This window comes from Oncorhynchus keta, unplaced genomic scaffold (genome assembly GCF_023373465.1).
Source record: "Oncorhynchus keta strain PuntledgeMale-10-30-2019 unplaced genomic scaffold, Oket_V2 Un_contig_4832_pilon_pilon, whole genome shotgun sequence".
NCBI classification, from domain to species: Eukaryota; Metazoa; Chordata; class Actinopteri; order Salmoniformes; family Salmonidae; genus Oncorhynchus; species Oncorhynchus keta.
In genome coordinates, this window is record NW_026287984.1 from 87,501 (window position 1) to 113,521 (window position 26,021).

The 26,021-nt window shown below is 47.5% G+C and overlaps 1 protein-coding gene across 1 annotated transcript in view; it reads left to right on the top strand.

Moving 5' to 3' along the window:
- LOC127924966 (TBC1 domain family member 30-like) overlaps positions 1-26,021 on the top strand; it is a 114,904-nt gene that overhangs the window by 10,406 nt on the left and 78,477 nt on the right. The window contains 5 exon segments of the mRNA XM_052509628.1: positions 16,875-16,936; positions 17,045-17,110; positions 22,364-22,489; positions 22,803-22,988; positions 25,468-25,636. Of these exon segments, the coding sequence (XP_052365588.1) occupies positions 16,875-16,936; positions 17,045-17,110; positions 22,364-22,489; positions 22,803-22,988; positions 25,468-25,636 (609 nt within the window).

Sequence of the window (26,021 nt, forward strand, 5' to 3'; positions counted from 1 at the left end):
ATTTACATTTACATTTTAAGTCATTTAGCAGACGCTCTTATCCAGAGCGACTTACAAATTGGTGCATTCACCTTATGACATCCAGTGGAACAGCCACTTTACAATAGTGCATCTAAATCTTTACAGGGGGTGAGAAGGATTACTTATCCTATCCTAGGTATTCCTTAAAGAGGTGGGGTTTCAGGTGTCTCCGGAAGGTGGTGATTGACTCCGCTGTCCTGGCGTCGTGAGGGAGTTTGTTCCACCATTGGGGGCCAGAGCAGCGAACAGTTTTGACTGGGCTGAGCGGGAACTGTACTTCCTCAGTGGTAGGGAGGCGAGCAGGCCAGAGGTGGATGAACGCAGTGTAGAGGTGGATGTTTGGGTGTAGGGCCTGATCAGAGCCTGGAGGTACTGAGGTGCCGTTCCCCTCACAGCTCCGTAGGCAAGCACCATGGTAATAATATCATCAACCATGTGTAGTTAACTTAGAATTATGATTGATTGTTTTTTATAAGATAAGTTTAAATAGCTAGCAACTTACATTGGCTTACTGCATTTGCGTAACAGGCAGTCTCCTTGTGGAGTGCAATGAGAGAGAGGCAGGTCGTTATTGTGTTGGACTAGTTAACTGTAAGGTTGCAAGATTGGATCCCCGAGCTGACAAGGTAAAAATCTGTCGTTCTGCCCCTGAACGAGGCAGTTAACCCACCGTTGTAGACCGTCAATGAAAATAAGAATGTGTTCTTAAATGACTTCCCTAGTTAAATAAAGGTGAAATATATATATATATATTACAGTCAAATCGGCGCCAGTAGCCAATAGGCTGTGCCCTTAGTTTTAGACAGTAGCCAATAGGCTGTGCCCTTAGTTTTAGACAGTAGCCAATAGGCTGTGCCCTTACAGTTTTAGACAGTAGCCAATAGGTTATTGTGGCTATTTGAGCATAATGTAGTCCTACCAACAAAACCAATGGAACAAATCCCATAACATTTTCACATGGCAATAGCTTCTGATTTCTATGGCCTACAGTAGTCTATGTGTTCAATTCAGGCCTGCATTGAAGGGCTTGACATTAATGATAGATTTGACTCTTTAACACCATGGGTCTGTACATTGTATTGTGTTGTATGACGCGAGAAACCACGTTACAAAATTACATGTATTGTTATTAACATGCAGTAATAAGTAGACCACATAAGTAATAAGTAGACCACATAAGTAATAAGTAGACCACATAAGTAATAAGTAGACCACATTGTGGGTCGCCAAGTGATTCGAGCGTTGGACTAGTAACCGGAAGGTTGAAAGTTCAAACCCCCGAGCTGACAAGGTACAAATCTGTCGTTCTGCCCCTGAACAGGCAGTTAACCCACTGTTCCTAGGCCGTCATTGAAAATAAGAATTTGTTCTTAACTGACTTGCCTAGTTAAATAAAGGTAAAAATAAAAAATAGCATATTCAAGCCTGTCTCAAAATACAACCCTGCCCCTTTAAGACATACGCTTGTTTACGTCGACGGTCTTTTCAGACTGCTTGAAATGTTGCCGACACGTGTCGTGCTTTGGAAGCAGTAACTCCCCATTGCTGATACTTATCTATACTCGGGCTAATAACTCGCTAACTAGCAAAGAATATCGACGATGTGCACTGGTCTGAATAGCGCATTCACTCGCTGGTGATGGGCAGACCGCTGATGGACAATCCCCACCAATAAGAGTTGCGCTCTGGCTCTGCCTACAAAAACATCACAGATTCAATCTAGCGAAGTTACATTTGTTTTGGTTTGTTTAATTGAAAAGGGCCTGATTTTCATTATGTTGATTTGATCACAGAAAAAAATGGTTGATCTGCAAAACTAATGGAGTGAATTTCCGTCTCTTGCGTCGTCTCTGCGTGCAGCATGGCGTTAAACCAGCAGTCCAGGAGGAAGTGCGCAGCCGCATTGTCGCCTACAACAAACAATACGCCATAATGTCAACGGGATTATGCTTTTTAAATTACTTAATGAAAAGCTTAACTGTCTTGTCATAAGTATTCGATCCCTTTGTTATGACTAAATAAGTTCAGGAGTAAACATTTGCTTAACAAGTCACATACATAATAAGTTGCATGGACAATAATAGTGTGTAACATGTTTTTTTGAATGACTTCCTCATCTCTGCTTTCCACCAGACACTGGGAGATAGAATTCACCTTTCAGTTGGACAATTAACCTGAAACAAGCTCAGATCTACACTGGAGTTGCTTACCAATTAGACATTGAATGTTCCTGAAGATCTTGAAGATCTATAGCAAGACTTGAAAATGGCTGTCTAACAATGATCAACAACCAGTTTGAACATAAAAAAACAAGTTTTCAAATGTTGTATAATCCAGCTGTAGAGCTCTGAGATTTACCCATAACGACCCACAGCTGTAGAGCTCTGAGATTTACCCATAACGACCCACAGCTGTAGAGCTCTGAGATTTACCCATAACGACCCACAGCTGTAGAGCTCTGAGATTTACCCATAACGACCCACAGCTGTAGAGCTGAGATTTACCCATAACGACCCACAGCTGTAGAGCTCTGAGATTTACCCATAACGACCCACAGCTGTAGCGCTCCGAGATTTACCCATAACGACCCACAGCTGTAGAGCTCTGAGATGTACCCATAACAACCCACAGCTGTAGGAAGCTCTGAGATTTACCCATAACGACCCACAGCTGTAGAGCTCTGAGATTTACCCATAACGACCCACAGCTGTAGCGCTCCGAGATTTACCCATAACGACCCACAGCTGTAGAGCTCTGAGATTTACCCATAACGACCCACAGCTGTAGAGCTCTGAGATTTACCCATAACGACCCACAGCTGTAGAGCTGAGATTTACCCATAACGACCCACAGTTGTAGAGCTCTGAGATTTACCCATAACGACCCACAGCTGTAGAGCTGAGATTTACCCATAACGACCCACAGCTGTAGGAAGCTCTTTGAGATTTACCCATAACGACCCACAGCTGTAGAGCTCTGAGATTTACCCATAACGACCCACAGCTGTAGCGCTCCGAGATTTACCCATAACGACCCACAGCTGTAGAGCTCTGAGATTTACCCATAACGACCCACAGCTGTAGAGCTCTGAGATTTACCCATAATGACCCACAGCTGTAGAGCTGAGATTTACCCATAACGACCCACAGTTGTAGAGCTCTGAGATTTACCCATAACGACCCACAGCTGTAGAGCTCTGAGATTTACCCATAACGACCCACAGCTGTAGAGCTCTGAGATTTACCCATAACGACCCACAGCTGTAGAGCTCTGAGATTTACCCATAACGACCCACAGCTGTAGAGCTCTGAGATTTACCCATAACGACCCACAGCTGTAGAGCTCTGAGATTTACCCATAACGACCCACAGCTGTAGAGCTCTGAGATTTACCCATAACGACCCACAGCTGTAGAGCTCTGAGATTTACCCATAACGACCCACAGCTGTAGAGCTGAGATTTACCCATAACGACCCACAGCTGTAGGAAGCTCTTTGAGATTTACCCATAACGACCCACAGCTGTAGAGCTCTGAGATTTACCCATAACGACCCACAGCTGTAGCGCTCTGAGATTTACCCATAACGACCCACAGCTGTAGAGCTCTGAGATTTACCCATAACGACCCACAGCTGTAGAGCTCTGAGATTTACCCATAATGACCCACAGCTGTAGAGCTGAGATTTACCCATAACGACCCACAGTTGTAGAGCTCTGAGATTTACCCATAACGACCCACAGCTGTAGAGCTCTGAGATTTACCCATAACGACCCACAGCTGTAGAGCTCTGAGATTTACCCATAACGACCCACAGCTGTAGAGCTCTGAGATTTACCCATAACGACCCACAGCTGTAGAGCTCTGAGATTTACCCATAACGACCCACAGCTGTAGAGCTCTGAGATTTACCCATAACGACCCACAGCTGTAGAGCTCTGAGATTTACCCATAACGACCCACAGCTGTAGAGCTCTGAGATTTACCCATAACGACCCACAGCTGTAGAGCTCTGAGATTTACCCATAACGACCCACAGCTGTAGAGCTCTGAGATTTACCCATAACGACCCACAGCTGTAGAGCTCTGAGATTTACCCATAACGACCCACAGCTGTAGAGCTCTGAGATTTACCCATAACGACCCACAGCTGTAGAGCTCTGAGATTTACCCATAACGACCCACAGCTGTAGAGCTCTGAGATTTACCCATAACGACCCACAGCTGTAGAGCTCTGAGATTTACCCATAACGACCCACAGCTGTAGAGCTCTGAGATTTACCCATAACGACCCACAGCTGTAGAGCTCTGAGATTTACCCATAACGACCCACAGCTGTAGAGCTCTGAGATTTACCCATAACGACCCACAGCTGTAGAGCTCTGAGATTTACCCATAACGACCCACAGCTGTAGAGCTCTGAGATTTACCCATAACGACCCACAGCTGTAGAGCTCTGAGATTTACCCATAACGACCCACAGCTGTAGAGCTCTGAGATTTACCCATAACGACCCACAGCTGTAGAGCTCTGAGATTTACCCATAACGACCCACAGCTGTAGAGCTCTGAGATTTACCCATAACGACCCACAGCTGTAGAGCTCTGAGATTTACCCATAACGACCCACAGCTGTAGAGCTCTGAGATTTACCCATAACGACCCACAGCTGTAGAGCTCTGAGATTTACACATAACGACCCACAGCTGTAGAGCTCTGAGATTTACCCATAACGACCCACAGCTGTAGAGCTCTGAGATTTACCCATAACGACCCACAGCTGTAGAGCTCTGAGATTTACCCATAACGACCCACAGCTGTAGAGAGCTCTGAGATTTACCCATAACGACCCACAGCTGTAGGAAGCTCTTTAAGATTTACCCATAACGACCCACAGCTGTAGGAAGCTCTTTAAGATTTACCCATAATGACCCACAGATGTAGAGCTCTGAGATTTACCCATAACGACCCACGTATTCAGGGAGGATGGATGTTTGCCCCCCTTCAGTTGGTGATGTCATTGTCTTCAGGGAGGATGGATGTTTGCCCCCCCCCCCCCGTCAGTTGGTGATGTCATTGTCTTCAGGGTGGATGGATGTCTGTTCCCCCCTTTCAGTTGGTGATGTCATTGTCTTCAGTGTGGATGGATGTCCCCCTTCAGTTGGTGATGTCATTGTCTTCAGGGAGGATGGATGTTTGCCCCCTTCAGTTGGTGATGTCATTGTCTTCAGGGTGGATGGATGTTTGCCCCCCCCCCCTTCAGTTGGTGATGTCATTGTCTTCAGGGAGGATGGATGTCCCCCCCCCCCTTCAGTTGGTGATGTCATTGTCTTCAGGGTGGATGGATGTTTGCCCCCCTTCAGTTGGTGATGTCATTGTCTTCAGGGAGGATGGATGTTTGCCCCCCTTCAGTTTGTGATGTCATTGTCTTCAGGGTGGATGGATGTTTGCCCCCCTTCAGTTGGTGATGTCATTGTCTTCAGGGAGGATGGATGTCCCCCCTTCAGTTGGTGATGTCATTGTCTTCAGGGTGGATGGATGTTTGCCCCCCTTCAGTTGGTGATGTCATTGTCTTCAGGGAGGATGGATGTTTGCCCCCCTTCAGTTGGTGATGTCATTGTCTTCAGGGTGGATGGATGTTTGCCCCCTTCAGTTGGTGATGTCATTGTCTTCAGGGTGGATGGATGTTTGCCCCCCCCTTCAGTTGGTGATGTCATTGTCTTCAGGGTGGATGGATGTTTGCCCCCCTTCAGTTGGTGATGTCATTGTCTTCAGGGAGGATGGATGTTTGCCCCCCTTCAGTTGGTGATGTCATTGTCTTCAGGGTGGATGGATGTTTGCCCCCCTTCAGTTGGTGATGTCATTGTCTTCAGGGTGGATGGATGTTTGCCCCCCTTCAGTTGGTGATGTCATTGTCTTCAGGGTGGATGGGTGTTTGCCCCCTTTCAGTTGGTGATGTCATTGTCTTCAGGGTGGATGGATGTCCCCCCCCTTCAGTTGGTGATGTCATTGTCTTCAGGGTGGATGGATGTTTGCCCCCCTTCAGTTGGTGATGTCATTGTCTTCAGGGTGGATGGATGTTTGCCCCCCTTCAGTTGGTGATGTCATTTTCTTCAGGGAGGATGGATGTTTGCCCCCCTTCAGTTGGTGATGTCATTGTCTTCAGGGAGGATGGATGTTTGCCCCCCTTCAGTTGGTGATGTCATTTTCTTCAGGGAGGATGGATATTTGCCCCCCTTCAGTTGGTGATGTCATTGTCTTCAGGGAGGATGGATGTTTGCCCCCTACCCCCTTCAGTTGGTGATGTCATTTTCTTCAGGGAGGATGGATGTTTGCCCCCCTTCAGTTGGTGATGTCATTGTCTTCAGGGTGGATGGATGTTTGCCCCCCTTCAGTTGGTGATGTCATTGTCTTCAGGGTGGATGGCTGTCCCCCCTTCAGTTGGTGATGTCATTGTCTTCAGGGTGGATGGATGTTTGCCCCCCCTTCAGTTGGTGATGTCATTGTCTTCAGGGAGGATGGCTGTCCCCCCTTCAGTTGGTGATGTCATTGTCTTCAGGGTGGACGGCTGTCCCCCCTTCAGTTGGTGATGTCATTGTCTTCAGGGAGGATGGCTGTCCCCCCTTCAGTTGGTGATGTCATTGTCTTCAGGGTGGATGGATGTTTGCCCCCCTTCAGTTGGTGATGTCATTGTCTTCAGGGTGGATGGATGTTTGCCCCCCTTCAGTTGGTGATGTCATTGTCTTCAGGGTGGATGGATGTTGCCCCCCTTCAGTTGGTGATGTCATTGTCTTCAGGGAGGATGGATGCTTGCCCCCCTTCAGTTGGTGATGTCATTGTCTTCAGGGTGGATGGATGTTTGCCCCCCTTCAGTTGGTGATGTCATTGTCTTCAGGGAGGATGGCTGTCCCCCCTTCAGTTGGTGATGTCATTGTCTTCAGGGTGGATGGATGTTTGCCCCCTTTCAGTTGGTGATGTCATTGTCTTCAGGGTGGATGGATGTTTGTCCCCCCTTCAGTTGGTGATGTCATTGTCTTCAGGGTGGATGGATGTTTGCCCCCCTTCAGTTGGTGATGTCATTGTCTTCAGGGAGGATGGATGTTTGCCCCCCTTCAGTTGGTGATGTCATTGTCTTCAGGGAGGATGGATGTTTGCCCCCCTTCAGTTGGTGATGTCATTGTCGTCATGGTGGATGGATGTTTGTCCCCCCTTTCAGTTGGTGATGTCATTGTCTTCATGGTGGATGGATGTTTGCCCCCCTTTCAGTTGGTGATGTCATTGTCTTCAGGGTGGATGGATGTTTGTCCCCCCTTTCAGTTGGTGATGCCATTGTCTTCATGGTGGATGGATGTTTGCCCCCCTTTCAGTTGGTGATGTCATTGTCTTCAGGGTGGATGGATGTTTGCCCCCCTTTCAGTTGGTGATGTCATTGTCTTCAGGGTGGATGGATGTTTGCCCCCTTTCAGTTGGTGATGTCATTGTCTTCAGGGTGGATGGATGTTTGTCCCCCCTTCAGTTGGTGATGTCATTGTCTTCAGGGAGGATGGATGTTTGCCCCCCTTCAGTTGGTGATGTCATTGTCTTCAGGGTGGATGGATGTTTGCCCCCCTTCAGTTGGTGATGTCATTGTCTTCAGGGAGGATGGATGTTTGCCCCCCTTCAGTTGGTGATGTCATTGTCTTCAGGGTGAATGGATGTTTGCCCCCCTTCAGTTGGTGATGTCATTGTCTTCAGGGAGGATGGATGTTTGCCCCCCTTCAGTTGGTGATGTCATTGTCTTCAGGGAGGATGGATGTTTGCCCCCCTTCAGTTGGTGATGTCATTGTCTTCATGGTGGATGGATGTTTGTCCCCCCTTTCAGTTGGTGATGTCATTGTCTTCATGGTGGATGGATGTTTGCCCCCCTTTCAGTTGGTGATGTCATTGTCTTCAGGGTGGATGGATGTTTGTCCCCCCTTTCAGTTGGTGATGCCATTGTCTTCATGGTGGATGGATGTTTGCCCCCCTTTCAGTTGGTGATGTCATTGTCTTCAGGGTGGATGGATGTTTGCCCCCCTTTCAGTTGGTGATGTCATTGTCTTCAGGGTGGATGGATGTTTGCCCCCCTTTCAGTTGGTGATGTCATTGTCTTGGGTGGATGGATGTTTGTCCCCCTTTCAGTTGGTGATGTCATTGTCTTCAGGGTGGATGGATGTTTGCCCCCCTTCAGTTGGTGATGTCATTGTCTTCAGGGTGGATGGATGTTTGCCCCCCTTTCAGTTGGTGATGTCATTGTCTTCAGGGTGGATGGATGTTTGTCCCCCCTTCAGTTGGTGATGTCATTGTCTTCAGGGAGGATGGATGTTTGCCCCCCTTCAGTTGGTGATGTCATTGTCTTCAGGGTGGATGGATGTTTGCCCCCCTTCAGTTGGTGATGTCATTGTCTTCAGGGAGGATGGATGTTTGCCCCCCCTTCAGTTGGTGATGTCATTGTCTTCAGGGTGAATGGATGTTTGCCCCCCTTCAGTTGGTGATGTCATTGTCTTCAGGGAGGATGGATGTTTGCCCCCCTTCAGTTGGTGATGTCATTGTCTTCATGGTGGATGGATGTTTGTCCCCCCTTCAGTTGGTGATGTCATTGTCTTCAGGGTGGATGGATGTTTGCCCCCTTCAGTTGGTGATGTCATTGTCTTCAGGGTGGATGGATGTTTGCCCCCCTTTCAGTTGGTGATGTCATTGTCTTCATGGTGGATGGATGTTTGCCCCCCTTTCAGTTGGTGATGTCATTGTCTTCAGGGTGGATGGATGTTTGTCCCCCCTTCAGTTGGTGATGTCATTGTCTTCAGGGTGGATGGATGTTTGCCCCCCTTCAGTTGGTGATGTCATTGTCTTCAGGGTGGATGGATGTTTGTCCCCCCTTCAGTTGGTGATGTCATTGTCTTCAGGGTGGATGGATGTTTGCCCCCCCCCCTTCAGTTGGTGATGTCATTGTCTTCAGGGTGGATGGATGTTTGCCCCCCTTTCAGTTGGTGATGTCATTGTCTTCAGGGTGGATGGATGTTTCCCCCCTTCAGTTGGTGATGTCATTGTCTTCAGGGTGGATGGATGTTTGCCCCCCCCCTTTCAGTTGGTGATGTCATTGTCTTCAGGGTGGATGGATGTTTGCCCCCCCCCTTCAGTTGGTGATGTCATTGTCTTCAGGGTGGATGGATGTTGGCTGTGCAGGTTTGCTCGTATTAACCAGGAAGTGGTATGTGTGTTTCCCCCAGAGAGCTGAGTAGACTAGCATGCTCCACATCTCAGCACCATATTATAACCTACCAACACCATTCCTCAATATCCTGCCCAGTGCCCACCCAGACGGGGATCTAAGTCTGCTTGGATAGGTTGTTTTCACACACTACTTTCCAGCAGGGCTCCATGATCTACAGTAGATGTGGAACTGTAGACAGACAAGTGCAGGATCTGTACATCTGGTTACTCCATTCTTACAGCTCACTTTTCTAAATGTCCTTCTCTGTTTGATCAACATGCAGCATGGCACCTACCATGGAGGTAAAGTGTAGGTAGTAACAGGGCTCACCTACCATGGAGGTATAGTGTAGGTAGTAACAGGGCTCACCTACCATGGAGGTAAAGTGTAGGTAGTAACAGGGATCAGCATGACACCTACCATGGAGGTATAGTGTAGGTAGTAACAGGGATCAGCATGACACCTACCATGGAGGTATAGTGTAGGTAGTAACAGGGATCACCTACCATGGAGGTATAGTGTAGGTAGTAACAGGGATCAGCATGACACCTACCATGGAGGTATAGTGTAGGTAGTAACAGGGATCAACATGACACCTACCATGGAGGTATAGTGTAGGTAGTAACAGGGCTCACCTACCATGGAGGTATAGTGTAGGTAGTAACAGGGCTCACCTACCATGGAGGTATAGTGTATGTAGTAACAGGGATCAACATGACACCTACCATGGAGGTATAGTGTAGGTAGTAACAGGGATCAACATGACACCTACCATGGAGGTATAGTGTAGGTAGTAACAGGGCTCACCTACCATGGAGGTATAGTGTAGGTAGTAACAGGGCTCACCTACCATGGAGGTATAGTGTAGGTAGTAACAGGGATCAACATGACACCTACCATGAAGGTATAGTGTAGGTAGTAACAGGGCTCACCTACCATGGAGGTATAGTGTAGGTAGTAACAGGGCTCACCTACCATGGAGGTAAAGTGTAGGTAGTAACAGGGCTCACCTACCATGGAGGTATAGTGTAGGTAGTAACAGGGCTCACCTACCATGGAGGTATAGTGTAGGTAGTAACAGGGCTCACCTACCATGGAGGTATAGTGTAGGTAGTAACAGGGCTCACCTACCATGGAGGTATAGTGTAGGTAGTAACAGGGCTCACCTACCATGGAGGTAAAGTGTAGGTAGTAACAGGGCTCACCTACCATGGAGGTATAGTGTAGGTAGTAACAGGGCTCACCTACCATGGAGGTATAGTGTAGGTAGTAACAGGGATCAACATGACACCTACCATGGAGGTATAGTGTAGGTAGTAACAGGGATCAACATGACACCTACCATGGAGGTATAGTGTAGGTAGTAACAGGGATCACCTACCATGGAGGTATAGTGTAGGTAGTAACAGGGATCAACATGACACCTACCATGGAGGTATAGTGTATGTAGTAACAGGGCTCACCTACCATGGAGGTATAGTGTAGGTAGTAACAGGGATCAACATGACACCTACCATGGAGGTATAGTGTATGTAGTAACAGGGCTCACCTACCATGGAGGTATAGTGTAGGTAGTAACAGGGCTCACCTACCATGGAGGTATAGTGTAGGTAGTAACAGGGATCAACATGACACCTACCATGGAGGTATAGTGTATGTAGTAACAGGGCTCACCTACCATGGAGGTATAGTGTAGGTAGTAACAGGGATCAACATGACACCTACCATGGAGGTATAGTGTAGGTAGTAACAGGGATCAGCATGACACCTACCATGGAGGTAAAGTGTAGGTAGTAACAGGGCTCACCTACCATGGAGGTAAAGTGTAGGTAGTAACAGGGCTCACCTACCATGGAGGTAAAGTGTAGGTAGTAACAGGGCTCACCTACCATGGAGGTATAGTGTAGGTAGTAACAGGGATCAACATGACACCTACCATGGAGGTAAAGTGTAGGTAGTAACAGGGCTCACCTACCATGGAGGTATAGTCTATGTAGTAACAGGGATCAACATGACACCTACCATGGAGGTATAGTGTAGGTAGTAACAGGGATCAACATGACACCTACCATGGAGGTATAGTGTAGGTAGTAACAGGGATCAACATGACACCTACCATGGAGGTATAGTGTAGGTAGTAACAGGGCTCACCTACCATGGAGGTATAGTGTAGGTAGTAACAGGGCTCACCTACCATGGAGGTATAGTGTAGGTAGTAACAGGGATCAACATGACACCTACCATGGAGGTAAAGTGTAGGTAGTAACAGGGCTCACCTACCATGGAGGTATAGTGTAGGTAGTAACAGGGCTCACCTACCATGGAGGTATAGTGTAGGTAGTAACAGGGATCAACATGACACCTACCATGGAGGTATAGTGTAGGTAGTAACAGGGATCAGCATGACACCTACCATGGAGGTATAGTGTAGGTAGTAACAGGGATCACCTACCATGGAGGTATAGTGTAGGTAGTAACAGGGATCACCTACCATGGAGGTATAGTGTAGGTAGTAACAGGGATCAACATGACACCTACCATGGAGGTAAAGTGTAGGTAGTAACAGGGCTCACCTACCATGGAGGTATAGTGTATGTAGTAACAGGGATCAACATGACACCTACCATGGAGGTATAGTGTAGGTAGTAACAGGGATCAACATGACACCTACCATGGAGGTAAAGTGTAGGTAGTAACAGGGCTCACCTACCATGGAGGTAAAGTGTAGGTAGTAACAGGGATCAACATGGCACCTACCATGGAGGTAAAGTGTAGGTAGTAACAGGGCTCACCTACCATGGAGGTATAGTGTAGGTAGTAACAGGGCTCACCTACCATGGAGGTATAGTGTAGGTAGTAACAGGGATCAACATGACACCTACCATGGAGGTAAAGTGTAGGTAGTAACAGGGATCAACATGACACCTACCATGGAGGTATAGTGTATGTAGTAACAGGGATCAACATGACACCTACCATGGAGGTATAGTGTAGGTAGTAACAGGGCTCACCTACCATGGAGGTATAGTGTAGGTAGTAACAGGGCTCACCTACCATGGAGGTATAGTGTATGTAGTAACAGGGCTCACCTACCATGGAGGTATAGTGTAGGTAGTAACAGGGATCAACATGACACCTACCATGGAGGTAAAGTGTAGGTAGTAACAGGGCTCACCTACCATGGAGGTATAGTGTAGGTAGTAACAGGGATCAACATGACACCTACCATGGAGGTATAGTGTATGTAGTAACAGGGATCAACATGACACCTACCATGGAGGTATAGTGTAGGTAGTAACAGGGCTCACCTACCATGGAGGTATAGTGTATGTAGTAACAGGGCTCACCTACCATGGAGGTATAGTGTAGGTAGTAACAGGGATCAACATGACACCTACCATGGAGGTAAAGTGTAGGTAGTAACAGGGCTCACCTACCATGGAGGTATAGTGTAGGTAGTAACAGGGATCAACATGACACCTACCATGGAGGTATAGTGTAGGTAGTAACAGGGCTCACCTACCATGGAGGTATAGTGTAGGTAGTAACAGGGATCAACATGACACCTACCATGGAGGTAAAGTGTAGGTAGTAACAGGGCTCACCTACCATGGAGGTATAGTGTAGGTAGTAACAGGGATCACCTACCATGGAGGTAAAGTGTAGGTAGTAACAGGGCTCACCTACCATGGAGGTAAAGTGTAGGTAGTAACAGGGCTCACCTACCATGGAGGTATAGTGTAGGTAGTAACAGGGATCAGCATGACACCTACCATGGAGGTAAAGTGTAGGTAGTAACAGGGCTCACCTACCATGGAGGTAAAGTGTAGGTAGTAACAGGGCTCACCTACCATGGAGGTAAAGTGTAGGTAGTAACAGGGCTCACCTACCATGGAGGTATAGTGTAGGTAGTAACAGGGATCAACATGACACCTACCATGGAGGTAAAGTGTAGGTAGTAACAGGGCTCACCTACCATGGAGGTATAGTGTAGGTAGTAACAGGGATCAACATGACACCTACCATGGAGGTAAAGTGTAGGTAGTAACAGGGCTCACCTACCATGGAGGTATAGTGTAGGTAGTAACAGGGATCAACATGACACCTACCATGGAGGTATAGTGTAGGTAGTAACAGGGATCAGCATGACACCTACCATGGAGGTATAGTGTAGGTAGTAACAGGGATCAACATGACACCTACCATGGAGGTATAGTGTAGGTAGTAACAGGGATCAACATGACACCTACCATGGAGGTATAGTGTAGGTAGTAACAGGGCTCACCTACCATGGAGGTATAGTGTAGGTAGTAACACGGATCAACATGACACCTACCATGGAGGTATAGTGTAGGTAGTAACAGGGATCAGCATGACACCTACCATGGAGGTATAGTGTAGGTAGTAACAGGGATCACCTACCATGGAGGTATAGTGTAGGTAGTAACAGGGATCAACATGACACCTACCATGGAGGTAAAGTGTAGGTAGTAACAGGGATCAACATGACACCTACCATGGAGGTATAGTGTAGGTAGTAACAGGGATCAACATGACACCTACCATGGAGGTATAGTGTAGGTAGTAACAGGGCTCACCTACCATGGAGGTATAGTGTAGGTAGTAACAGGGATCAACATGACACCTACCATGGAGGTATAGTGTAGGTAGTAACAGGGATCAGCATGACACCTACCATGGAGGTATAGTGTAGGTAGTAACAGGGATCACCTACCATGGAGGTATAGTGTAGGTAGTAACAGGGATCAACATGACACCTACCATGGAGGTATAGTGTAGGTAGTAACAGGGCTCACCTACCATGGAGGTATAGTGTAGGTAGTAACAGGGATCAACATGACACCTACCATGGAGGTATAGTGTATGTAGTAACAGGGCTCACCTACCATGGAGGTATAGTGTAGGTAGTAACAGGGCTCACCTACCATGGAGGTAAAGTGTAGGTAGTAACAGGGATCAACATGACACCTACCATGGAGGTATAGTGTAGGTAGTAACAGGGATCAACATGACACCTACCATGGAGGTAAAGTGTAGGTAGTAACAGGGCTCACCTACCATGGAGGTATAGTGTAGGTAGTAACAGGGATCAACATGACACCTACCATGGAGGTATAGTGTAGGTAGTAACAGGGATCAACATGACACCTACCATGGAGGTAAAGTGTAGGTAGTAACAGGGCTCACCTACCATGGAGGTATAGTGTAGGTAGTAACAGGGATCAACATGACACCTACCATGGAGGTATAGTGTAGGTAGTAACAGGGATCACCTACCATGGAGGTATAGTGTAGGTAGTAACAGGGCTCACCTACCATGGAGGTATAGTGTAGGTAGTAACAGGGATCAACATGACACCTACCATGGAGGTATAGTGTAGGTAGTAACAGGGCTCACCTACCATGGAGGTATAGTGTAGGTAGTAACAGTGTGTAAAGTGGGACTTGTCTTCTCACAGGACCAGCAGCATGTTACCTGAAGTAATCTGGCTGAGACTTGCCTTGTTATCCAGTGATGTAGCAGCGATGACTGTCTCTCCATTCACAATGGCTCTCTTTTTGGGGTTGTTGCTCTGCCGAGCTTCCCCTCTCCACCCCCCCCCTTCACATTACTTCATCACGGCTTTCTTCTCCTCCCGCTACCATACCGCATCCATCCCTCCCTCCCTGTGACGCTGGGTAGGGGTGTGTACCGTGGCAGCAGCTCCTGAGACCGCTGCAGAGCCGCATCTCCTCCGTATGGTTAGAGGGACAACTGATCATCGATTAAGACAAATCTATATCTTCTAGCAACTCTTGAATCAATGTTTTAAAGGCATAATCGCGCGCGATTTCCTTCTGGATGGATCGAACATCAAGGCCATTTCCTGTGTGCGCGAGACTGTTGACAGTTGTTGGGTTGGACCGGAGACGGAAAGATGAATGTGATTGATCAATCTCCCTGCTCCCTGGAAGACATCGGGCTGTCGTGGAGCAGCTGGGTAACGGGATTCGCGTGGTACGGAGGGAATAACGGACATTTTTAAATTGAAGCGGCGCACAAAGGGGAATAAACATTAATGTAGTCTACCGACAAATTATTTTAGGTTACACGGTGCGTGTTTCGGTTTGATTGGGAAATGAAGCAGGCCCGGTTTAACGCGGGGAGGAGGGCTCGGTCTGGGCCGTGTGTGTTGCGGCAGGGTTCGAGCGGTGTCGGTAACATCATCAGTAACGTCCTGAAGAAAAGGAACGGAATCTCCCGGAGAGCGCCCCGTCTGCTCTGCACGCTCGAGCCAGGTGACCGAACGGAGCCCGTTCAGCTCGGGTCTGATTGATACTCTGTTTTGTTTCTGTCTCAGGGGAGGGAGCGCTGTGCTATTGTCTGTACAGAATAACATGTCACTGCTAGTTGTGGAGGCGTCATGGGGGTTGTTCATTCATTGTGGTTCTGAAATCATGCCGATAGTTTACAAGGCGTTTCATTCATGTGATTCCCCGTCAACCTTGTGTTAGGGCTGATAGGACTGATATAACTTAAAGCCCTGTAGTTGAATTCCTTCATGTCGTCTTGTATTGGATGCTGCTGTCCGATGTAGCCCAGCCCATAGGTCTAGTCATATCTATCTCTAGGAGGAGGGTGTCATGGTCGCTGTAATGTAAACACAGTGTCTGGGGCGACTCTGGTGGCCAGCAGCTGGCCAGCTATAGAAGACCTGACCAGATCTCAACATGGAGGAGACAGACAGCGCTCAGAGAGACCCAGGTTGGAGCTATACTCTAAACTGTATAAAAGGTTAGTGTAGGTGGGGAGAGTTAGAGAGACCGGTGTGAGCTGGTAGCATGAAGCCGTGCAGAGCGGGGCAAATGGCGGCTGTGTGGTCGCTGGCTGGCCGCCAGACAGGTTAGGGCTGGAGGAACGGGTTCAGTCTGAATCATTCTCTTTCCCGTTTGTTTCATTTAAGGATGCTCTGATCTGGGTTATAGTTTCGTTACTTCCGTTGTGAGTTTCAGAGCGTCAGGTTGTGGTCGTTAAGACCTGTTGTAGTGTAACTCGAGAGCGAACCCGGAAATGGATTCAGCACCACAGTGGCGGACAGCAACATCTTTTAAAACAACTTGGGGTGAATTCGTCATGGAAACGTTTACCGTTTAAGAACCAAACGGAGGCAAACGGAGCAAAACGATAGCTTTTATTGGAACAACCCGGGTAGATGACACCCTGTTTTAGTTCTGTTTGCTCCCGTTTTAAGAAACGTTTTGCAACCGAATTGGCTTAATGAATAGCCCCAGAGAGCCTAGCACCTCACAGCTGTTCGGTGGTGCTGAAAACAGATAAAGAGTAAATCATTGGAAGAACGCAAAGTCATTGTCACTAATATATTTCCACATCGCCATGTTTCAGTACTATGATACATGTGATTTGTTCAGCCCAGGTGCACACGGATAGCAGTGACATCATTAGTAATGGACGTGCTTATTTTCCTCCCCGCATGTCACTGTACTTAGACTGATGATAGTATGTACCTGATTAGCCAGTAGGCCTCGTTAGAGAGCGTGTGTGTGTGGTGACTGACCGTTCTGCTACTGTGGAGTTCTTCAGTCTGTACATTGTTCTCTGTAGGAGTGGACACCAGGTTAAAGTTCACCATCGAACCTTCTCTGGGCAAGAACGGCTTCCAACAGGTCAGTATGGTCGCGTCCCATCTTTAGCCCAGTTTCAGGTGTCTGTGTGTCACATTTATGTGGATCTGATCTGTGTGAATCTGATCTGTGTGTTCTCTCTCTCCCCAGTGGTATGATGCTCTGAAGGCTGTGGTCAGACTTCCTACAGGCATCCCTAAAGAGTGGAGGAAGAGGGTACGTCATAGTAGTGCTACTGATATAACAGATGTGATAGTTCTTCCCATCTCTCTAGTGGTGTTTATTCTGACTGGCCAGCCAGAGGTCCCAGTTGATTGGTGTTTATTCTGACTGGCCAGCCAGAGGTCCCAGTTGATTGGTGTTTATTCTGACTGGCCAGCCAGGGGTCCCAGTTGATTGGTGTTTATTCTGACTGGCCAGCCAGGGGTCCCAGTTGATTGGTGTTTATTCTGACTGGCCAGCCAGAGGTCCCAGTTGATTGGTGTTTATTCTGACTGGCCAGCGGTCCCAGTTGATTGGTGTTTATTCTGACTGGCCAGGGGTCCCAGTTGATTGGTGTTTATTCTGACTGGCCAGCCAGGGGTCCCAGTTGATTGGTGTTTATTCTGACTGGCCAGCCAGCGGTCCCAGTTGATTGGTGTTTATTCTGACTGGCCAGCCAGCGGTCCCAGTTGATTGGTGTTTATTCTGACTGGCCAGCCAACGGTCCCAGTTGATTGGTGTTTATTCTGACTGGCCAGCCAGAGGTCTGGCCAGCCAGTCCCAGAGGTCTGGCCAGTTGATTGGTGTTTATTCTGACTGGCCAGCCAGAGGTCCCAGTTGATTGGTGTTTATTCTGACTGGCCAGCCAGGGTCCCAGTTGATTGGTGTTTATTCTGACTGGCCAGCCAGAGGTCCCAGTTGATTGGTGTTTATTCTGACTGGCCAGCCAGAGGTCCCAGTTGATTGGTGTTTATTCTGACTGGCCAGCCAGCCGGTCCCAGTTGATTGGTGTTTATTCTGACTGGCCAGCCAGCGGTCCCAGTTGATTGGTGTTTATTCTGACTGGCCAGCCAGGGTCCCAGTTGATTGGTGTTTATTCTGACTGGCCAGCCAGGGTCCCAGTTGATTGGTGTTTATTCTGACTGGCCAGCCAGAGGTCCCAGTTGATTGGTGTTTATTCTGACTGGCCAGCCAGCGGTCCCAGTTGATTGGTGTTTATTCTGACTGGCCAGCCAGGGGTCCCAGTTGATTGGTGTTTATTCTGACTGGCCAGCCAGAGGTCCCAGTTGATTGGTGTGTTTATTCTGACTGGCCAGCCAGAGGTCCCAGTTGATTGGTGTTTATTCTGACTGGCCAGCCAGTCCCAGAGGTCCCAGTTGATTGGTGTTTATTCTGACTGGCCAGCCAGCCAGGGTCCCAGTTGATTGGTGTTTATTCTGACTGGCCAGCCAGAGGTCCCAGTTGATTGGTGTTTATTCTGACTGGCCAGCCAGGGTCCCAGTTGATTGGTGTTTATTCTGACTGGCCAGCTCAGAGGTCCCTGTTTCTGACTGGACTCCCAGTTGATTGGTGTTTATTCTCTGTCAGCCAGAGGTCCCAGTTGATTGGTGTTTATTCTCTGTCAGCCAGACTGATTTTATTGTGTCTCTCCTCTGTCAGGACTCAGTTTATTGTGTGTTTATCCTCCAGAGGTCAGGACTCTTTACTGTGTGTCTATCCTCTGTCAGGACTCTTTACTGTGTGTCTCTCCTCTGTCAGGATTGGTGTTTATTCTCTTTACTGTGTGTCTCTCCTCTGTCAGGACTCTTTACTGTGTGTCTCTCCTCTGTCAGGACTCTTTACTGTGTGTCTCTCCTCTGTCAGGACTCTTTACTGTGTGTCTCTCCTCTGTCAGGACTCTTTACTGTGTGTCTCTCCTCTGTCAGGACTCTTTACTGTGTGTCTCTCCTCTGTCAGGACTCTTTACTGTGTGTCTCTCCTCTGTCAGGACTCTTTACTGTGTGTCTCTCCTCTGTCAGGACTCTTTACTGTGTGTCTCTCCTCTGTCAGGACTCTTTACTGTGTGTCTCTCCTCTGTCAGGACTCTTTACTGTGTGTCTCTCCTCTGTCAGGACTCTTTACTGTGTCGTCTCTCCTCTGTCAGGACTCTTTACTGTGTGTCTCTCCTCTGTCAGGACTCTTTACTGTGTGTCTCTCCTCTGTCAGGACTCTTTACTGTGTGTCTCTCCTCTGTCAGGACTCTTTACTGTGTCGTGTCTCTCCTCTGTCAGGACTCTTTACTGTGTCGTGTCTCTCCTCTGTCAGGACTCTTTACTGTGTCGTGTCTCTCCTCTGTCAGGACTCTTTACTGTGTCGTCTCTCCTCTGTCAGGACTCTTTACTGTGTCGTCTCTCCTCTGTCAGGACTCTTTACTGTGTGTCTCTCCTCTGTCAGGACTCTTTACTGTGTGTCTCTCCTCTGTCAGGACTCTTTACTGTGTGTCTCTCCTCTGTCAGGACTCTTTACTGTGTGTCTCTCCTCTGTCAGGACTCTTTACTGTGTGTCTCTCCTCTGTCAGGACTCTTTACTGTGTGTCTCTCCTCTGTCAGGACTCTTTACTGTGTGTCTCTCCTCTGTCAGGACTCTTTACTGTGTCAGGTGTTTCTCTCCTCTGTCAGGACTCTTTACTGTGTCGTCTCTCCTCTGTCAGGACTCTTTACTGTGTGTCTCTCCTCTGTCAGGACTCTTTACTGTGTGTCTCTCCTCTGTCAGGACTCTTTACTGTGTGTCTCTCCTCTGTCAGGACTCTTTACTGTGTGTCTCTCCTCTGTCAGGACTCTTTACTGTGTGTCTCTCCTCTGTCAGGACTCTTTACTGTGTGTCTCTCCTCTGTCAGGACTCTTTACTGTGTGTCTCTCCTCTGTCAGGACTCTTTACTGTGTGTCTCTCCTCTGTCAGGACTCTTTACTGTGTGTCTCTCCTCTGTCAGGACTCTTTACTGTGTGTCTCTCCTCTGTCAGGACTCTTTACTGTGTGTCTCTCCTCTGTCAGGACTCTTTACTGTGTGTCTCTCCTCTGTCAGGACTCTTTACTGTGTGTCTCTCCTCTGTCAGGACTCTTTACTGTGTGTCTCTCCTCTGTCAGGACTCTTTACTGTGTCGTCTCTCCTCTGTCAGGACTCTTTACTGTGTGTCTCTCCTCTGTCAGGACTCTTTACTGTGTGTCTCTCCTCTGTCAGGACTCTTTACTGTGTGTCTCCTCTGTCAGGACTCTTTACTGTGTGTCTCTCCTCTGTCAGGACTCTTACTGTGTGTCTCTCCTCTGTCAGGACTCTTTACTGTGTGTCTCTCCTCTGTCAGGACTCTTTACTGTGTGTCTCTCCTCTGTCAGGACTCTTTACTGTGTGTCTCTCCTCTGTCAGGACTCTTTACTGTGTGTCTCTCCTCTGTCAGGACTCTTTACTGTGTGTCTCTCCTCTGTCAGGACTCTTTACTGTGTGTCTCTCCTCTGTCAGGACTCTTTACTGTGTGTCTCTCCTCTGTCAGGACTCTTTACTGTGTGTCTCTCCTCTGTCAGGACTCTTTACTGTGTGTCTCTCCTCTGTCAGGACTCTTTACTGTGTGTCTCTCCTCTGTCAGGACTCTTTACTGTGTGTCTCTCCTCTGTCAGGACTCTTTACTGTGTGTCTCTCCTCTGTCAGGACTCTTTACTGTGTGTCTCTCCTCTGTCAGGACTCTTTACTGTGTGTCTCTCCTCTGTCAGGACTCTTTACTGTGTGTCTCTCCTCTGTCAGGACTCTTTACTGTGTGTCTCTCCTCTGTCAGGGTTCTCTACTGTGTGTCTCTCCTCTGTCAGGGTTCTCTACTGTGTGTCTCTCCTCTGTCAGGACTCTTTACTGTGTGTCTCTCCTCTGTCAGGACTCTTTACTGTGTGTCTCTCCTCTGTCAGGACTCTTTACTGTGTGTCTCTCCTCTGTCAGGACTCTTTACTGTGTGTCTCTCCTCTGTCAGGACTCTTTACTGTGTGTCTCTCCTCTGTCAGGACTCTTTACTGTGTGTCTCTCCTCTGTCAGGACTCTTTACTGTGTGTCTCTCCTCTGTCAGGGTTCTCTACTGTGTGTCTCTCCTCTGTCAGGGTTCTCTACTGTGTGTCTCTCCTCTGTCAGGACTCTTTACTGTGTGTCTCTCCTCTGTCAGGACTCTTTACTGTGTGTCTCTCCTCTGTCAGGACTCTTTACTGTGTGTCTCTCCTCTGTCAGGACTCTTTACTGTGTGTCTCTCCTCTGTCAGGACTCTTTACTGTGTGTCTCTCCTCTGTCAGGACTCTTTACTGTGTGTCTCTCCTCTGTCAGGACTCTTTACTGTGTGTCTCTCCTCTGTCAGGACTCTTTACTGTGTCGTCTCTCCTCTGTCAGGACTCTTTACTGTGTGTCTCTCCTCTGTCAGGACTCTTTACTGTGTGTCTCTCCTCTGTCAGGACTCTTTACTGTGTGTCTCTCCTCTGTCAGGACTCTTTACTGTGTGTCTCTCCTCTGTCAGGACTCTTTACTGTGTGTCTCTCCTCTGTCAGGACTCTTTACTGTGTGTCTCTCCTCTGTCAGGACTCTTTACTGTGTGTCTCTCCTCTGTCAGGACTCTTTACTGTGTGTCTCTCCTCTGTCAGGACTCTTTACTGTGTGTCTCTCCTCTGTCAGGACTCTTTACTGTGTGTCTCTCCTCTGTCAGGACTCTTTACTGTGTGTCTCTCCTCTGTCAGGACTCTTTACTGTGTGTCTCTCCTCTGTCAGGACTCTTTACTGTGTGTCTCTCCTCTGTCAGGACTCTTTACTGTGTGTCTCTCCTCTGTCAGGACTCTTTACTGTGTGTCTCTCCTCTGTCAGGACTCTTTACTGTGTGTCTCTCCTCTGTCAGGACTCTTTACTGTGTGTCTCTCCTCTGTCAGGACTCTTTACTGTGTGTCTCTCCTCTGTCAGGACTCTCTACTGTGTGTCTCTCCTCTGTCAGGACTCTCTACTGTGTGTCTCTCCTCTGTCAGGACTCTCTACTGTGTGTCTCTCCTCTGTCAGGACTCTCTACTGTGTGTCTCTCCTCTGTCAGGACTCTTTACTGTGTGTCTCTCCTCTGTCAGGACTCTTTACTGTGTGTCTCTCCTCTGTCTTTACTGTGTCTCTCCTCTGACTCTTTACTGTGTGTCTCTCCTCTGTCAGGACTCTTTACTGTGTCGTCTCTTTACTGTGTGTCTCTCCTCTGTCAGGACTCTTTACTGTGTGTCTCTCCTCTGTCAGGACTCTTTACTGTGTGTCTCTCCTCTGTCAGGACTCTTTACTGTGTGTCTCTCCTCTGTCAGGACTCTTTACTGTGTGTCTCTCCTCTGTCAGGACTCTTTACTGTGTGTCTCTCCTCTGTCAGGACTCTTTACTGTGTGTCTCCTCTGTCAGGACTCTTTACTGTGTCGTCTAAGCACTAGTGTGTACAGTATAACTATATATGAATACTCTGTGTTCTCCAGGTATGGCTGACTCTAGCTGATCAGTACCTCCACAGTATCTCTATCGACTGGGACAAAACTCTGCGCTTCGCTTTCAACGAACGCAGTAACCCTGACGATGACTCACTGGGCATCCAGATTGTTAAGGTAACACCCAGACTGATGTTTGTGTAGCAGGATATTTGTACATGGAATGCATCATGGAAAACAACAGCTGTTCCCTCTTTCCCTTGTTCAGAGATAACCATGAATCAGCAGGACAAGGTCCATACCCCTCTCCTTTCTCGCTCTCTTTCTCCTTCCTGTCTCTCTCCTTCCTTTCTCTCTCCTTCCTGTCTCTCTGTGTGTGTGTGTGTGTGTGTGTGTGTGTGTGTGTGTGTGTGTGTGTGTGTGTAAAACTGTGTTATATCATTAAATGCAGTCCCCTGGTATGGATGAATAAAGTCTTGTTGTTCATTAGGACCTACACAGGACAGGTTGTAGTTCATACTCCGGCCAGGAGGGGGAGCAGGACCGGGTGGTGCTGAAGAGGGTGCTCCTGGCGTACGCTCGCTGGAATAAGGCTGTAGGATACTGTCAGGGCTTCAACGTACTGGCGGCGCTCATACTGGAGGTTACAGAGGGCAACGAGAGCCACGCACTAAAGGTACACTCCAACACTGCTCTGAAAGGGGATGATTTATTACAACAACACTGCTCTGAAAGGGGATGATTTATTACACTCCAACACTGCTCTGAAAGGGGATGATTTATTACACTCCAACACTGCTCTGAAAGGGGATGATTTATTACAACACTGCTCTGAAAGGGGATGATTTATTACAACACTGCTGTGAAAGGGGATGATTTATTACAACACTGCTCTGAAAGGGGATGATTTATTACAACAACACTGCTCTGAAAGGGGATGATTTATTACAACAACACTGCTGTGAAAGGGGATGATTTATTACAACACTGCTCTGAAAGGGGATGATTTATTACAACAACACTGCTCTGAAAGGGGATGATTTATTACAACAACACTGCTCTGAAAGGGGATGATTTATTACACTCCAACACTGCTCTGAAAGGGGATGATTTATTACACTCCAACACTGCTCTGAAAGGGGATGATTTATTACACTCCAACACTGCTCTGAAAGGGGATGATTTATTACAACAACACTGCTCTGAAAGGGGATGATTTATTACAACACTGCTCTGAAAGGGGATGATTTATTACACTCCAACACTGCTCTGAAAGGGGATGATTTATTACACTCCAACACTGCTCTGAAAGGGGATGATTTATTACACTCCAACACTGCTCTGAAAGGGGATGATTTATTACAACAACACTGCTCTGAAAGGGGATGATTTATTACACTCCAACACTGCTCTGAAAGGGGATGATTTATTACACTCCAACACTGCTCTGAAAGGGGATGATTTATTACACTCCAACACTGCTCTGAAAGGGGATGATTTATTACACTACAACACTGCTCTGAAAGGGGATGATTTATTACACTCCAACACTGCTCTGAAAGGGGATGATTTATTACACTGAAAGGGGATGATTTATTACACTCCAACACTGCTCTGAAAGGGGATGATTTATTACACTCCAACACTGCTCTGAAAGGGGATGATTTATTACACTCCAACACTGCTCTGAAAGGGGATGATTTATTACACTCCAACACTGCTCTGAAAGGGGATGATTTATTACAACAACACTGCTCTGAAAGGGGATGATTTATTACAACAACACTGCTCTGAAAGGGGATGATTTATTACACTCCAACACTGCTCTGAAAGGGGATGATTTATTACACTCCAATACTGCTGTGAAAGGGGATGATTTATTACACTCCAACACTGCTCTGAAAGGGGATGATTTATTACACTCCAACACTGCTCTGAAAGGGGATGATTTATTACACTCCAACACTGCTCTGAAAGGGGATGATTTATTACACTCCAACACTGCTCTGAAAGGGGATGATTTATTACACTCCAACACTGCTCTGAAAGGGGATGATTTATTACAACAACACTGCTCTGAAAGGGGATGATTTATTACACTCCAACACTGCTCTGAAAGGGGATGATTTATTACACTCCAACACTGCTCTGAAAGGGGATGATTTATTACACTCCAACACTGCTCTGAAAGGGGATGATTTATTACACTCCAACACTGCTCTGAAAGGGGATGATTTATTACACTACAACACTGCTCTGAAAGGGGATGATTTATTACACTCCAACACTGCTCTGAAAGGGGATGATTTATTACACTCCAACACTGCTCTGAAAGGGGATGATTTATTACACTCCAACACTGCTGTGAAAGGGGATGATTTATTACACTCCAACACTGCTCTGAAAGGGGATGATTTATTACACTCCAACACTGCTCTGAAAGGGGATGATTTATTACACTCCAACACTGCTCTGAAAGGGGATGATTTATTACACTCCAACACTGCTCTGAAAGGGGATGATTTATTACAACACTGCTCTGAAAGGGGATGATTTATTACAACAACACTGCTCTGAAAGGGGATGATTTATTACAACAACACTGCTCTGAAAGGGGATGATTTATTACACTCCAACACTGCTCTGAAAGGGGATGATTTATTACACTCCAACACTGCTCTGAAAGGGGATGATTTATTACAACAACACTGCTCTGAAAGGGGATGATTTATTACAACAACACTGCTGTGAAAGGGGATGATTTATTACAACAACACTGCTCTGAAAGGGGATGATTTATTACAACAACACTGCTCTGAAAGGGGATGATTTATTACACCAACACTGCTCTGAAAGGGGATGATTTATTACACTCCAACACTGCTCTGAAAGGGGATGATTTATTACACTCCAACACTGCTCTGAAAGGGGATGATTTATTACACTACAACACTGCTCTGAAAGGGGATGATTTATTACAACAACACTGCTCTGAAAGGGGATGATTTATTACACTCCAACACTGCTCTGAAAGGGGATGATTTATTACAACAACACTGCTGTGAAAGGGGATGATTTATTACAACAACACTGCTCTGAAAGGGGATGATTTATCTGTTGTACTCATTCTAACCTATCCTCCGTCTCTCCTCCAGGTGATGATCTACCTGATAGACAAGGTGCTACCAGAGAGCTATTTTGCCAACAACCTGCGTTCTCTGTCAGTGGACATGGCTGTGTTTAGAGATCTCCTGAGGATGAAGCTGCCTCATCTCTCACAGCACCTACACCTCCTGCAGAAGACTGCTGATAGAGTGGCTGGAGGTGGGTCTGTCTCTCTGTCATACGGACCTCTACAACTCCCCTGACTAACGCCAGCGTGTGACACGGACCAGACTAACGCCAGCGTGTGACACGGACCAGACTAACGCCAGCGTGTGACAAGGACCTGACTAACGCCAGCGTGATACGGATGATTACGGACCTGACTAACGCCAGCGTGTGACACGGACCTGACTAACGCCAGCGTGTGACACGGACCAGACTAACGCCAGCGTGTGACACGGACCAGACTAACGCCAGCGTGTGGGGACGGATTTGTTACACGCCAGCGTGTGACACGGATGACTAACGCCAGCGTGTGACACGGTGACTAACGCCAGCGTGTGATACGGACCAGACTAACGCCAGCGTGTGATACGGACCAGAC